We start from the raw sequence: 12,472 nt of genomic DNA on the forward strand, positions 1-12,472 counted from the left end.
GGTATTACAACATAAAAGTGAATGACTTGTGCTGTCCCCAGTGGTTTAAGTTTGAGAAAACCTGATAAATCATACTAAAATAATTTCATAAGAATTCTTGAAGTTTGGCACCTTTGAAAAATAAAAGAGTGGAATTTTTTTCATGTCTGAGCTGGAATACTTCTTCCCCTGAGCTTTGGGTCCTCTGAAATGGTTAATAGAAATGATTCAACTGCAGCAATAACCACTTGGATGACTGTAATTAAGCACTTTATTTTATCATTTACATGTGATACACCTACACTTTGTGAGAGGCACATTCTATGATCTAAATGGCAAAAAAATTAAAATTTGGTAATATTAAGTGTTGGCGAAGTTGTGGGTAAAGCAGGTCCTGTCGATGCTGGTGAGGGGACAAACAGGGCATAGCATTCTGAAGGGCAAAGTAAAATATGGATTTCCCCTTTTCAGGGTCTACCATGTTGGAAAAAAAATAACATAATATGTATAACCCTCAACATGGCAATGTCTAAATAACATGTAAGAGTCATGCTCTAGAATATGATACAGTGTTTAAAGTTAGTGATTTTCCTCATATATACAGTATGTTTAGACTCATTAATGTTAAACGAAAAAAGGCAAGTTCCATATTGATGTATCTACTACAACTTTTTATGTAAATAGAAACAAAAGAAAAAACACTCACAAAATTATATATATAAAATTATATCTATATGTAAAATTATATATATATATATTTAAATTAAAACATCTAAAAGTCTACACAACATATTAGTAACTCAGGTGACCTAGGGCTGAGTGAAGAAGGCACTGAGATTAATGGGTAGAGGGTGATCTGGGGAGATTTAGTCTTATTAGTAGCTGTGTTAGTTAGCCCGAGATATTTAAACAAAGAAACCTCACTATTTCAGTGACTTAAAATCATACAGGGCCGGGCGCGGTGGTACACACCTATAAACCCAGCAGCTTGGGAGGCTGGGGCAAGAGGATTGCTAGTTCAAAGCCAGCCTCAGCAATTTATCGAGGCCTTAAGCAACTCAGAGAGACCCTGTCTCTAAATAAAATACAAAAAGGGCTGGGCAGGTGGCTTAGTGATTAAGTGCCCTGGGTTCAACACCTGGTCATTTTCTCCAAAGTCCAAATAAAATTGCCCCATATGTGGCAGCTCTCCTCCTTGTCCCATATCCTGCCTCCTCCATCCATAACAAGGGTCAGGGGTCTATGGAATTCTCTGTGGCCGTCAGAGATGGAAGATGGGACACTAATTACACAAAGCATGGTTTTATTGACCTGGCTGGCCATGTCTTGATGTCTATTCTGTTGAATAAAAAGGAAACAATGGAAACGTCCTTTGAGCACTGACCAAGACTCTGCCACAGAGCAGTTCCCGGCTGGAAGGAACTTGGGGAAATAAGGCCTGACCCGGAGCCTGAAGGACAGAATCCCATCTCACGAGGAGCTAGCAAGTCTGCACAGTAACACGTCAATTTTTTGCACATGTATTACTCACGTGATTTAAAAAGTATTAAAATTAAATCAGGACATGGAAATAATCTAAGGATGGGTTGATTCAAAACAAAGCATTCTACTTTTTCTACTCCAATTCCAAGTAGCTTTGCAGTTTTATTTCTCTGATCATCAGATTCCTCTCCTATAAAATGAGAATATAATCATGAAAAATCTAATTGCATTTGTCAAATAATTTTCAGTATTTTTTATTTCATGTTCTCCACATATGTTAAGTGTGATTCATAATCACTGATCAGGAGCTAATCATTATTAACCATGAGTTGAGATCATTCCTACTTGAATCAGAGAAACATACTAAACATGTTCTTTCCGTAGTGATTTTTTTAAAAAACACGGAAACAGGTAAGGGTACATTTAAAGATCTGCAGAAACCTTAGGAAGTGTTACTGGGAATTATTGGACTAGACTTCAGGTCTTTTCTGATTCTGTCAATTAACTTAGTACACAATACTCCTTTCACTTATATTTGGTAAAGGATGAGTGAATTTATAAACATAAGTAAAAACTTGTTCAAAAATGTATGAATGTGTGTGTACAAGAGAAAGTAAGGTTTGTAAGGAGTATAAAAGTTGTACAAAAATTGAATCTATATTAGTAGTTTTCAAAAAGAAAATCAATCCAATAGTTACTGAAAGAAATTTGATCAAATTAAAATGCTATCAGTATTAAAAAGAAAAAATAATAAAAATAAGAATTAGAAGTAGAATTTTATTTTAATCTTTTTTTTCCCTGCAAATGCTGTTCATGCAATAAGATGAAAAAAATAATAGTATATTGGAAAGGAGAAAGGGAACAAAATTATCAGTATTGGGAAATAATAATTTTTTTTTTACTTACAAGCCTCAAAAAATTCTTCCAGAAATTATTAATATTAATAACAGTATTCAGTTATTAAATATCTGGGTTCCAAATAGAAATATAATGAAGATTTAAATTAGCTATTCAGCATAACTAAAATATTCAAAACTTATCCTAAGAAATGTGAAGTATCTATATACCTAACATTCTGACAGACACTAGAGAATTCTCTTGAGACAAAAATGAAGACTTAAACAAATGGACCCACATTTCCTATAGCTGTATAGGAGGACTGAACATTTTAAAGATATCAACTCTTTTTTAGTAAATGTAATTTAAATCAATCTCCCTCCCAATTTTTAAAAACTTAACAATTATCTCTAAGTTTATCTTGAAGAATAAAACCCAGAGTATAATTATGAAACTGTTCACATAAAAAAGAAAAAAACACAGGTAGAAATAATCCTATCAGATGTAGACTACATTATAAAGTTTCGGTAACTAAAAGAATATTGCAAGAGTACTAGGCAATGGAGAGACCTCTTAAGGTATACATGTAGGAGCCCTGGCCCAGGTAGCAGCCTGGACATGGGAAATGCACCTCCTCTAGCACGTGCCGATCCCTCTGCCAGGGCCACCTCCCACGCCCTGTCCTTTGTGCCTGATTGAAGTCGACTCGTCTGTCAGCTCAGGTCTTTCTCTGCTTCCCATTCTCTCCCCCTACACCCTGCACCATCTCCATTCCATCAGTAGCTAGAGCATTGGATTTGCTGCCCGAGTCAGTAGAGGATTTTAATTCCATGCCCCAGTCAGGAGGAGGTCTTTCTCCATTGCACAGTGCTATCATCAGTATCTTGAATCCAGGGCTAAAGGATTTTTTTTCCCCATCATAGAAGGCATATATCTGAGAAAATACACTACAGTATGACTAACAGAAACAGGACTTAAACTAATGTGAATATGTTGCAACACTGAGTTGAATTAAATGAAATGAAATGTATCACATATAAGTTTCTACAAGTTGGGACCTGTGAATTTCTTCATGTATTGCATCAACTCACTCCTCATGGTGTGTTAAGCAATGGGTAAACAGTGGAGAACCAAATGGAGCCCTGGGCCCATCTTGCTTTCTCTTCTTATTGAATTAATGGCATTAAGAATTGCTTGAGAGAAGCTACCCAAGAGCAGGGAAGGGGTTTACCTCGGTCATCATTTTTTTCTCCAGCAGCAAGCACCAGTGCAAGGTGGTGCAACTGAAGTCTTAACTTATTTAAAAAATGGAAGGGAAAAAATGTCCATTAGATTTCCAGGAGGATCAAACATTTTTGTGGCGTTTTGATTCCATGTTGGCAAATAGATAATACATTTAGGAAAAGCAAAGTAGGTCGGTCAGACCGTAGCATTGACCATAACCTTCTGTTGTCACTGAGTAGAAGAATAGAAAGTGGGCCTTTTGACAGAGCGTAGGAAGCTTATCCCTGCACCCTTCTCTGACCTCGCCCACCGTCTTGTTCTCCTGACCGCACGCTGGCCACACAGCCTGCTTCCTGACACTATAGCTGGCCAGATCCCTTTGGCCCCAGCTCCTGCTGGTCTTAGGGCTTTTGCTATTGCTGGTCCCTGGCCCTGGCCCTCTCCAACAGCAGAACTGACTTAGCCGTGTTCATTCTCGCAGCCACATCTCCTCACTGCAGCCCTCTGGGCTGGTCAGGTCTCTCTCTGAGCTTTTCCTCAGCACCAAGAGCTGGCCCACAGGAGGTGCTTAATAAGCATCTGTGAAATGAATGAAACTTTGAAAGAGCAAGAGAGATAATTGAGAGATATTTAAATCAAATTGTTTTGATTGAGATTATAAGAAAAAAAGGGCATATGAGAATGAAAATGATGTCAATTTATCAAAGTAAAGTTAGTTGAATTTGCTTTCATTTTATCAAGAACGATGGCATCTAGAATCAGCTTTGAACCAATACCATCCCCATTAAAATGTTATCATGCTTTATTCCCATTGTTTTGACTATTTATAATGGTTATTTACCATAAATGAAATCATCAGTATTATTTTTTCTCATTCCTAGGAACATTTTCATTTACATGCTAGCATAATGCATTCACTGATTTCTGAATACAGATAAGTCTGAGTTTTAATGAATCTTTGTTGTGTACCTCAGTACTAGAATTTCCACGTGGATTTCTGAAGTATAGCAGCTTTAGCAGAACTATATAAACCATGCAGATTCCGATAGTCAATTTATTTTTTATCATGTTTAGAAAAAATTTAAATATCACAGAATAATCAACAATTTTAATACAGTTAATTTTGATTAATTGAAGACACTAATGTGTGGTCATAAGTTTCTCTCCAGAGGTAGAAAATTATTAGCTAAATAATATCCAAGTGTTAAGTGGTATTGATACCTTGCTAGTCACAAATCTTCTTCTAATTCCACATTTTAATCAGGTTCTCAATCTTTTTTCTTTTTTTAAGTAAATTATCTTCGAAATATAGAAATTTCTAGCATTTAAATTGTAAATGATTGTCCCAAACCAAAAAGTCTTAGACAATTGTTTCTCAAGTTCAGCACTTAAGACCTGAACTCTAGAATTTAGAATTGCAGTTTCAGGAAGGTATTTACCAAGACTTTAGAGTCACCCTCAGGAGACTTTTTAAAAGAATCCATTCTCTAGATAAAGAGGAATTGCTGCACTGGATTTTTGAAAAAAAAAAATTGCTTATTCCTGTTTCACCACGAGGTTTATGTTTTAATCATTTTATCATTTATCATATATTATTATTATTATTTATCATATATATTATTATTATTATTTTATGCTTTGATTACCGGCTTAAATATTTTCCTAGGTGGTAATTTTGGTGTGTAATTTTCTCTCGTGAATTACTAAGAAGATCTTTGAGAGTTTAAGCAAAGGATTTCATAATTATTAGTAGAGATAGAAAGCTCTACAAGGTGGACTTTCTGCTCTTAGGAAGATGCATAATAGTTTATTATTGACTTCCCAATGGGTACTGTTTGGTTTCTAAATGGGGAAAACTTCAACAAATATCTACAAGTACCTTGTAGACATCCTGATATCTACAGGTATTACCTATGGAAAAGACTCAAGCTGCAGCCTGCCTCCACACACTATCTGCCTAACAACTTCCACGGAACTTCTAGGGGGCGTGGGGCGGGGCGTACAAAAGGGAACAACTGTGAAAAACTTTCTGAGGAACTTGAGTGCAGGTCTTAATGTCCACATTAGCTGGGAATGAATTTTTAGCTTTTACTAGTTATATACAAGATGGGAATTATTTAAGTATTCTTTATACAGTTTGGCTCCTGAGTAATTTAATGTATAATTTTCCTTTTCTCTTTCAGGAACACATAGATAAATAATACATAGTATATTCCACTTATCTAACATAATGGAAAGCCCTCCTGTGCTATCTGACTCTCCACACTTCCCAATGTGGGAGTTTTGCCCAAAATGTGTTAGAAGAATGGAATCTCTTTCATACTGGATCTCACTCTGAGAATATTTGAAGATACAGCTCTCTGCAAGGGAGTGCAGTGCAGATTTACATGTATCAATAGTCAAATTATTCTGATTCCAGGAATTAAAGTACAAATGTACAGTATAAATTTAACATATGCAAGTGAATCTAAATATATTCAAAGTGATGTGGCTGATGAATTAGGAGATCACTAAATCTAAATGTTCCCAGATTCGAAGTCTTTTATATTAGACTGCTCCATGAGGTTGCAAGGTTTCCTTTAAAAGAATGTGTTTTTGTGGTCTTGGTGCTTCAAAAATAATATATATTGAATTCAGGATTCAGAAGACATTGATTGAGAGTTCAAAATCACAAATCCATTTTTTTAAACTTGATGAATTCTCACATTGTATTACAGATGGAGTTTGAAAGACAGGGACAAAAATCCACCTTGGTGCTTTCAGTACCTACAATGGAGCTTTTCACCTGCTCTAGGCTCAGCGAGTGTTTATAGAAGAAACTGAGGGATGAGCAAGACTGATTTCCTCAAGCACACGGGATTTTGCTCTGGTTCTCTGTCCCATTCATTGCACATTGTTGGCATGTTATGCTTTGTCTGTGTATCTCTCTCTGTGTGTGTGTGTGTGTGTGTGTGTGTGTGCACAGTGTGTGTGTGCTGGTTACATTTTTTTACTCTCCCCTTTGCAGAGCAGAAGTTTTTGGCAAGTACATTCTCTGATAGGCAGAATAATGGTCCCTCAATGAGGTTCATATCCCAGTTCCTAGTATCTATGGATGCTATCTTACATGAGTAAAGAGTTTTGCAGATGTGATTAAACTCAAGACTTTGAGGTGGGAGATTATCCTGCAATGTCTGGGTGGATCCAGTGCAGTCACAAGGGTCCCAATGTGGAAGACGGAGGCAGAAGAGGGGGTGAAAGAGATTCCTTGCAGGCCCCAGCTCTTGCTGCTGATTTTGAAAAGAAGAAAGAGCCACAGACAAGGAACGCGAGCAGCCTCTAGATGCCAGGGAAAACAGGAAAACCCCTTCTTCCAGGCGGCCTCGAGAAGGGAATTCAGTCCTGCCAACACCACGGTATTAGCCCAGCAAGACCCACATCTGATTGTTGGACCTTACGATAATACATTTGGGTTGTTTTAAGCCACCAAGATTGTGGTAATTTGTTAGAGCAGCAATAGGAAACTGATGTATTCTCTGACACCCCTTTTTATCTCCTGTAGCTTCTAACACAGCATGTTGCACAAAAAAGACCCTGAGATCTCTGGCCGTCGATCGTTCTGGTATATCTCTTCATTCTCTATCCATGTTTGCTACCCTGTTCTCTGCTGGACCAGGACAGCAGTAATCTGGCTTCCTCTGCTTGCAAATGACAAAAATCTGACACAAAAGAACCTAAAGTGATAGAAAGGAAGAGCACCCCTCCCATAAGTTTGACCTCTGAGGTGGAGCTCACTTCATTCCCCACTAGGTCGAGGGCTCAGATCAGTCCACTAAGATTATCTCTCTGCTTTGCCAGGCTTTTCTGTGTCCGTGATTCACAAGTTTTTGGTGGCCTCTTTCTTTCAGGAAAGAATTCTAAGCATGCCCCAGGATAGATGCTAAAAGCGCCAATGTTCATTTTTGTCCCTGCCTCCCTTCTATCTTGAGAATTAAGAATCCTAAACGATGATGTGATCACAGATAAAGTTTTTAAAAATGGATTTGTGATTTTGAATTCCTTACCAATATTTTCTGAATCCTGAATTCAATGTGCAGTTGGGCAGCTAGCTGGGACACCCGTTCCTCCTGGCTGAGTTGGACTTTCTCACCATGTGGCCACCTTAGAGTAGCTGGGCTTTGACTTCCTCCCAAGCACCCAGGGGAAGCCTCCAGGTCTTAAGGTGCGGCTCCTAAGTGGTCGTACCACATTCTGTTAATCGAAGCAGATCACAGGACCCAGCAAGACATAAGGAGCGGAGACTATATACAGAGCATGGATAGCACTGCCATGGTCCATCCGGCACCAGAGTAGCAGTTACCACAGTGGATCATGGAGCTTTGTGACCAGGGAACACGAGGGAAAGGACAGGGCACTCTCACCAAGGAAATGGGACTGGAAACAAATCCCAGTATCCACGACAGTCTTCCAGGAGTGTTAGTAATTGCTGAAGCAAAGCTACATTATGCTCTAAGTATATTTACTATATAATTTGTATATTTTCTGGAGTCGGGAAGTAATTACAAATTTAGGTTTAAAATGAAGGAATCTAAAATTTGTTTTCCTTTCAATTTGTCTTGTACTGTGAATGAAAATGATGATAATATATAGAAAACAGTGCTACAAAGGAATTAAAATACACAGGATTCTTGATGAATAAACTACAATGTCACTTACCAGGTTGGTTGCCATGCCCTTTATAATGTGACAAGTCCTTGGATGTGGACTGAAATATTTTCACCCTTCAACCACATTTTGATGATTTGTATTTATTCTTAACAGTACAGATCTCGAATTGTCAAATTACTTGAGCTGATTTATGCTAATTAGCTTTAAGTTAGAATATTTGAAATGCATTCAATTAATTTTATCTGTTTAGTGAAGAACAATAAGGTTTTAAGATGACAGAGTTTCCTTTACAATATTAGCTATGCACATGTTAAAGTGCGGTATGGTGGACTCAAATTACTCTCATTTGAATTTTATATTCAGAAAATCAACGGATAGTATTGCAGATTAAAAAGTATTTGGGAAATGTATGTATCAGAATTATTTGGGATGGAATAGCCCAAGATCCTGGAATAGTTAGCACACACTTGTTGATTGATTTTACCTGAGGCGAATATGAAGCAATAACAACCATATAAATTATTCAGAGACTTACCATCTATATTGGGACTCTTTAAAGATCACTTCAGAAAACATTTTGGCAGGATATTCTCTTTATACTTATTTTTTTCCAAGTCCCTGTACAAAAGAACTATAGATCCATGTGGAATGGATTAACACTGATTCTTTCAAAATGAAATTAAATATTTTAATACAGTAGGTGGCAATTGGGTGATCTTTCTGAGCTAAAGTTCCCTTTGGTAGTTTATCTTAAATATTATTTTTTGTCTTTGAGGGATATCATATATAGTGAATGTAAGAGATTTATTAAAAACCTTGGGTTGCTTGAGAGTACTTTCAGGACTTTGTCTTGAAATCTGCACACAAGAAAAATTCCTGATTTTCTGAGTTGGGATTTCCAGTGTAAGAGGATTTCAGATCACTGCCCGGCTTGGGTCTCTAAGCACCATCTATCAGAATGGCCCAGCTCCTTATGCAATCGCTCAAATTAAAATAGGGCTACGGCAGACACATGGAGTGAAAGAGGCCAATTTAGACCAAGCGGAAGGTATCGAGTTCTCTTAAAATGGGCTCTTAACTCTAGAGAGAGATTTTATCCAGCTCAAACGCAGATAGAAAAATCAGCATTTGCATAGTTCTGTATTTCTGAGTACAAGGAGACGGGACTGGATTTCCATTCTTTACAGTGGTTTGAAACAGAGTGTTGGAAAGAGCAGATGCTTTGGTGTTTGCAGATATGGGGTTGGAAACCCCAGGTATCTGTTTGTAAGTCATGTGACTGAGAAGCTTTCAGACTTCTTTTTTTATCCATAGTAAGTTTTTTTTGTGTGTCTCAGCCCTGTACTATCTGGGTGTTGTTCTGAAGATCCAATGAGAAAATGCCAGAATACTTACCAAACTTCAAAGCATGGTGGCATTAAACTTTATGTTATTACTATTAATAATACATAAAACATACTTGGGTAGTTGCTTTGTAAATGATACATTGAAAAACCCAAGTAGACTGGATCAATCCTATTTGTTGAAAATTGGTTCACTTAAAAATATAATGTTTATAGCAGCTCATCTCATAATAGCTAAGCTACGAAACCAACCTAAGTGCCCTACAACAGATGAATGGATAAAGAAAATGTGGTACATATATGCAATGGAATATTACTCAGCCATAAAAAAGAGTGACTTTATGACTTTTGCTGATAAATGGATGGATCTGGAGACTATCATGCTAAGTGAATTAAGTCAATCCCCCAAACCAAAGGTCAAATGTTGTCTCTGATATATGGGAGAAGAAGAATAGAAATTCATTGGTTTAGACAAAGGGAATGAAGGGAAGCGGGGGGGATAGGAATAGGAAAGACCGTGGAATGAATTGGACTTAATTTTCCTGTGCTCATATATGAATACATCACGGTGAATCAGCACATCACGTATGTTTTTCCTTCTCTGAATTAAAGGATACTAATGATCCCAAGAATGGGATCCTAATTAGAATAAGATATACTCCATGTATGTATGATATGTCAAAATACACTGTACTTCCATGTATATCTAAAAAAACAAGTTTTTTTAAAAGCATATGCAAGGTCCAAAGTAGTAAGTGCACCCCCTCTCCTTATTTTAAAACTAATAACTCTTATTTTATGAGCTTTTAGTGGGCACAAAACCTGGAGAGAGGTCACTGCACATTTTTGCCGAATACTTGGTGATCCTATTTTATGAGTCTGAGTTGTGACTGTTTATCAAGAAAAATTGCCTCCTGGTGCGGTTTCTGGAGATGACTCGCATCCAGCCACAGGGTTGGCGGTGGGCTGGGGCACGTGGGACGCGCAGGATGTTTTCATTAACAGCTTGTTCTCTGTATTTCTCTCCCAGCCATTGGCAGGACCCTCATTCCCCGTTACTTTAGCACTGTGTTCGAAGGCGGGGTGACCGACCTGTATTACATTCTCAAACACTCGAAAGAGTCCTACCACAACTCATCCATCACGGTGGACTGCGACCAGTGCGCCATGGTCACCCAGCACGGGAAGCCCATGTTCACCAAGGTACGGGCAGGGCCCAGAGCACTCCGGCTTTTTCTTCTCTGAGTGAATTAAGGAACTCTGAGCTGATTTCTCATCTCTCAGACACCTTCGGCTTCATGAGAGAGGCCTGTTTTGTGTGTGCGACTTCGTCTGAAGCCTTAGTAGCTAAATCCAGGTTTGTGTGTGGTGCAGGATGGGTCTTCCACAGCCGAAAGAACATGCCCCTAAGAGGCAGGCAGTCTTTGCACTGTATTATTTAAAAATAAATAAATAAAGCCGAATTCAAATGTTAACAAACAGGGAAGGAAAATCTAGTATCCACAACCAAACTGTGATGTGCAAATATAGACACAAAAATATATAGTGAATCAAAGCAGGGAATTCAGACTTTAAAGCCTTTCTCCCCTAATTTTTTAAGAGTTCTGTGGTTGTTAAGTGCATTTAACGAGCTGCCCAGCAAGTGGGGACAGTGGAGACAGAGTAGCTGCTAAGAGTGCATGAGAAAGACAGGAGGGAAGTCCAGGGCTGCCCTGGCTGAGGGACGTCAGATGACAAACGGAAGAGATGAAGAGTGGAGAGTGGCTCACCCCTGTGATCCCAGCAGCTCTGGAGGCTGAGGCAGGAGGATCACAAGCTTGAAACCAGCCTCAGAGACTTAGCGAAGCCCTAAGCAACCTAGTGAGACCCTGTCTCAATAAAATAAAATAAAATAAAAGGGTTGGGGATATGGTGCATTGGTAAAGTACCCCTGGGTTCAATCCCTGGTGCAAAAAGAGAGAGAGATAAAGATTCAGCCTTCTGTACATTTTACCCCCATGATCTGCACCCTGTACAGAAAACTGGCATGGACCATCCTTTCTCACCAAAGACCCTTCTGGAACACTGCAGATTCACCTTAGTATCCTCTCTCTAATAGAAAAATTAGTAAGTACAAATATTTACTTTAAGAATCTGGCAAATTCTTTTATTCATTTATTCATTTATTTTGCTGGTGCTAGGGATTGATCCAGTGCCTCATGCCTGTGACCACACACTGGACCAGGGAGTCACACCCTCAGCCCCACAGAAATTCATTTTAATGAACACTGGTTTCCTGCATTTGGACTAAGACTCCATATAAAACTAATTTATGATACTAATGACAGCAGCAATCTCTCAGTACAAAACACATATGACAACCCTTTCTTTATAGTTAAAAGACATTGAATCATCAGGGTTAATTACCAAACCATAAAACTAAAGATGTGTTTGTTACTTAGGCAGCTTTGCTGGGAGAACGAAAATACAATGTTTCTCATTTATTCATTGATCCTAGTGGCACAGTTTTAATCTTTACCATGCCCAGATTGGTGCCCACAGCAAAGGAAATGTTTATAAATTGCAAAAGTAAGAGATGGAATGCCACTTTTCTATGGTGTCCTGATTCTGACAGTAGATGTTTTAAACATGGCACAAGGAGGTAGAGTTCTCTCTTTCTTCCTGTTTTAAGAACTGGACAGAGAGGAAAGACGCGGTTCAGAGACAAAGAAACTGCACATCAAGTGCCGAAGACCCTGCTGGGAGGAACTTGATGTGCAGAAAGGAATGGCCGCCTGGATGATGGTTTCTCCCGTCCAGGTCTCTTACTTCCTGCTTGTTCCGTAGGAATCTCCATGAGCATCTCCATTCAGCTCCAGCATTACAGAATCTGCCCACTGCAGACGGAAAGTCTGCTTCTGCTGCCTATCAGTCTCTCTCTCTCTCTCTCTCTCTCTCTCTCTCTCTCTCTCTCTCTCTCA

The 12,472-nt window shown here is 38.5% G+C and overlaps 1 protein-coding gene across 10 annotated transcripts in view; it reads left to right on the forward strand.

Moving 5' to 3' along the window:
- Ldb2 (LIM domain binding 2) overlaps positions 1-12,472 on the forward strand; it is a 344,702-nt gene that overhangs the window by 257,696 nt on the left and 74,534 nt on the right. For all 10 annotated transcript variants that reach the window (XM_047566676.1, XM_047566674.1, XM_047566673.1 and 7 more), the window contains exon 3: positions 10,543-10,715. In XM_047566676.1, coding sequence (XP_047422632.1) covers positions 10,543-10,715 — 173 coding nt within the window. The remainder of the gene's footprint in view (positions 1-10,542; positions 10,716-12,472) is intronic.

This window comes from Sciurus carolinensis, chromosome 10 (assembly GCF_902686445.1).
Source record: "Sciurus carolinensis chromosome 10, mSciCar1.2, whole genome shotgun sequence".
Classification (NCBI taxonomy): domain Eukaryota; kingdom Metazoa; phylum Chordata; class Mammalia; order Rodentia; family Sciuridae; genus Sciurus; species Sciurus carolinensis.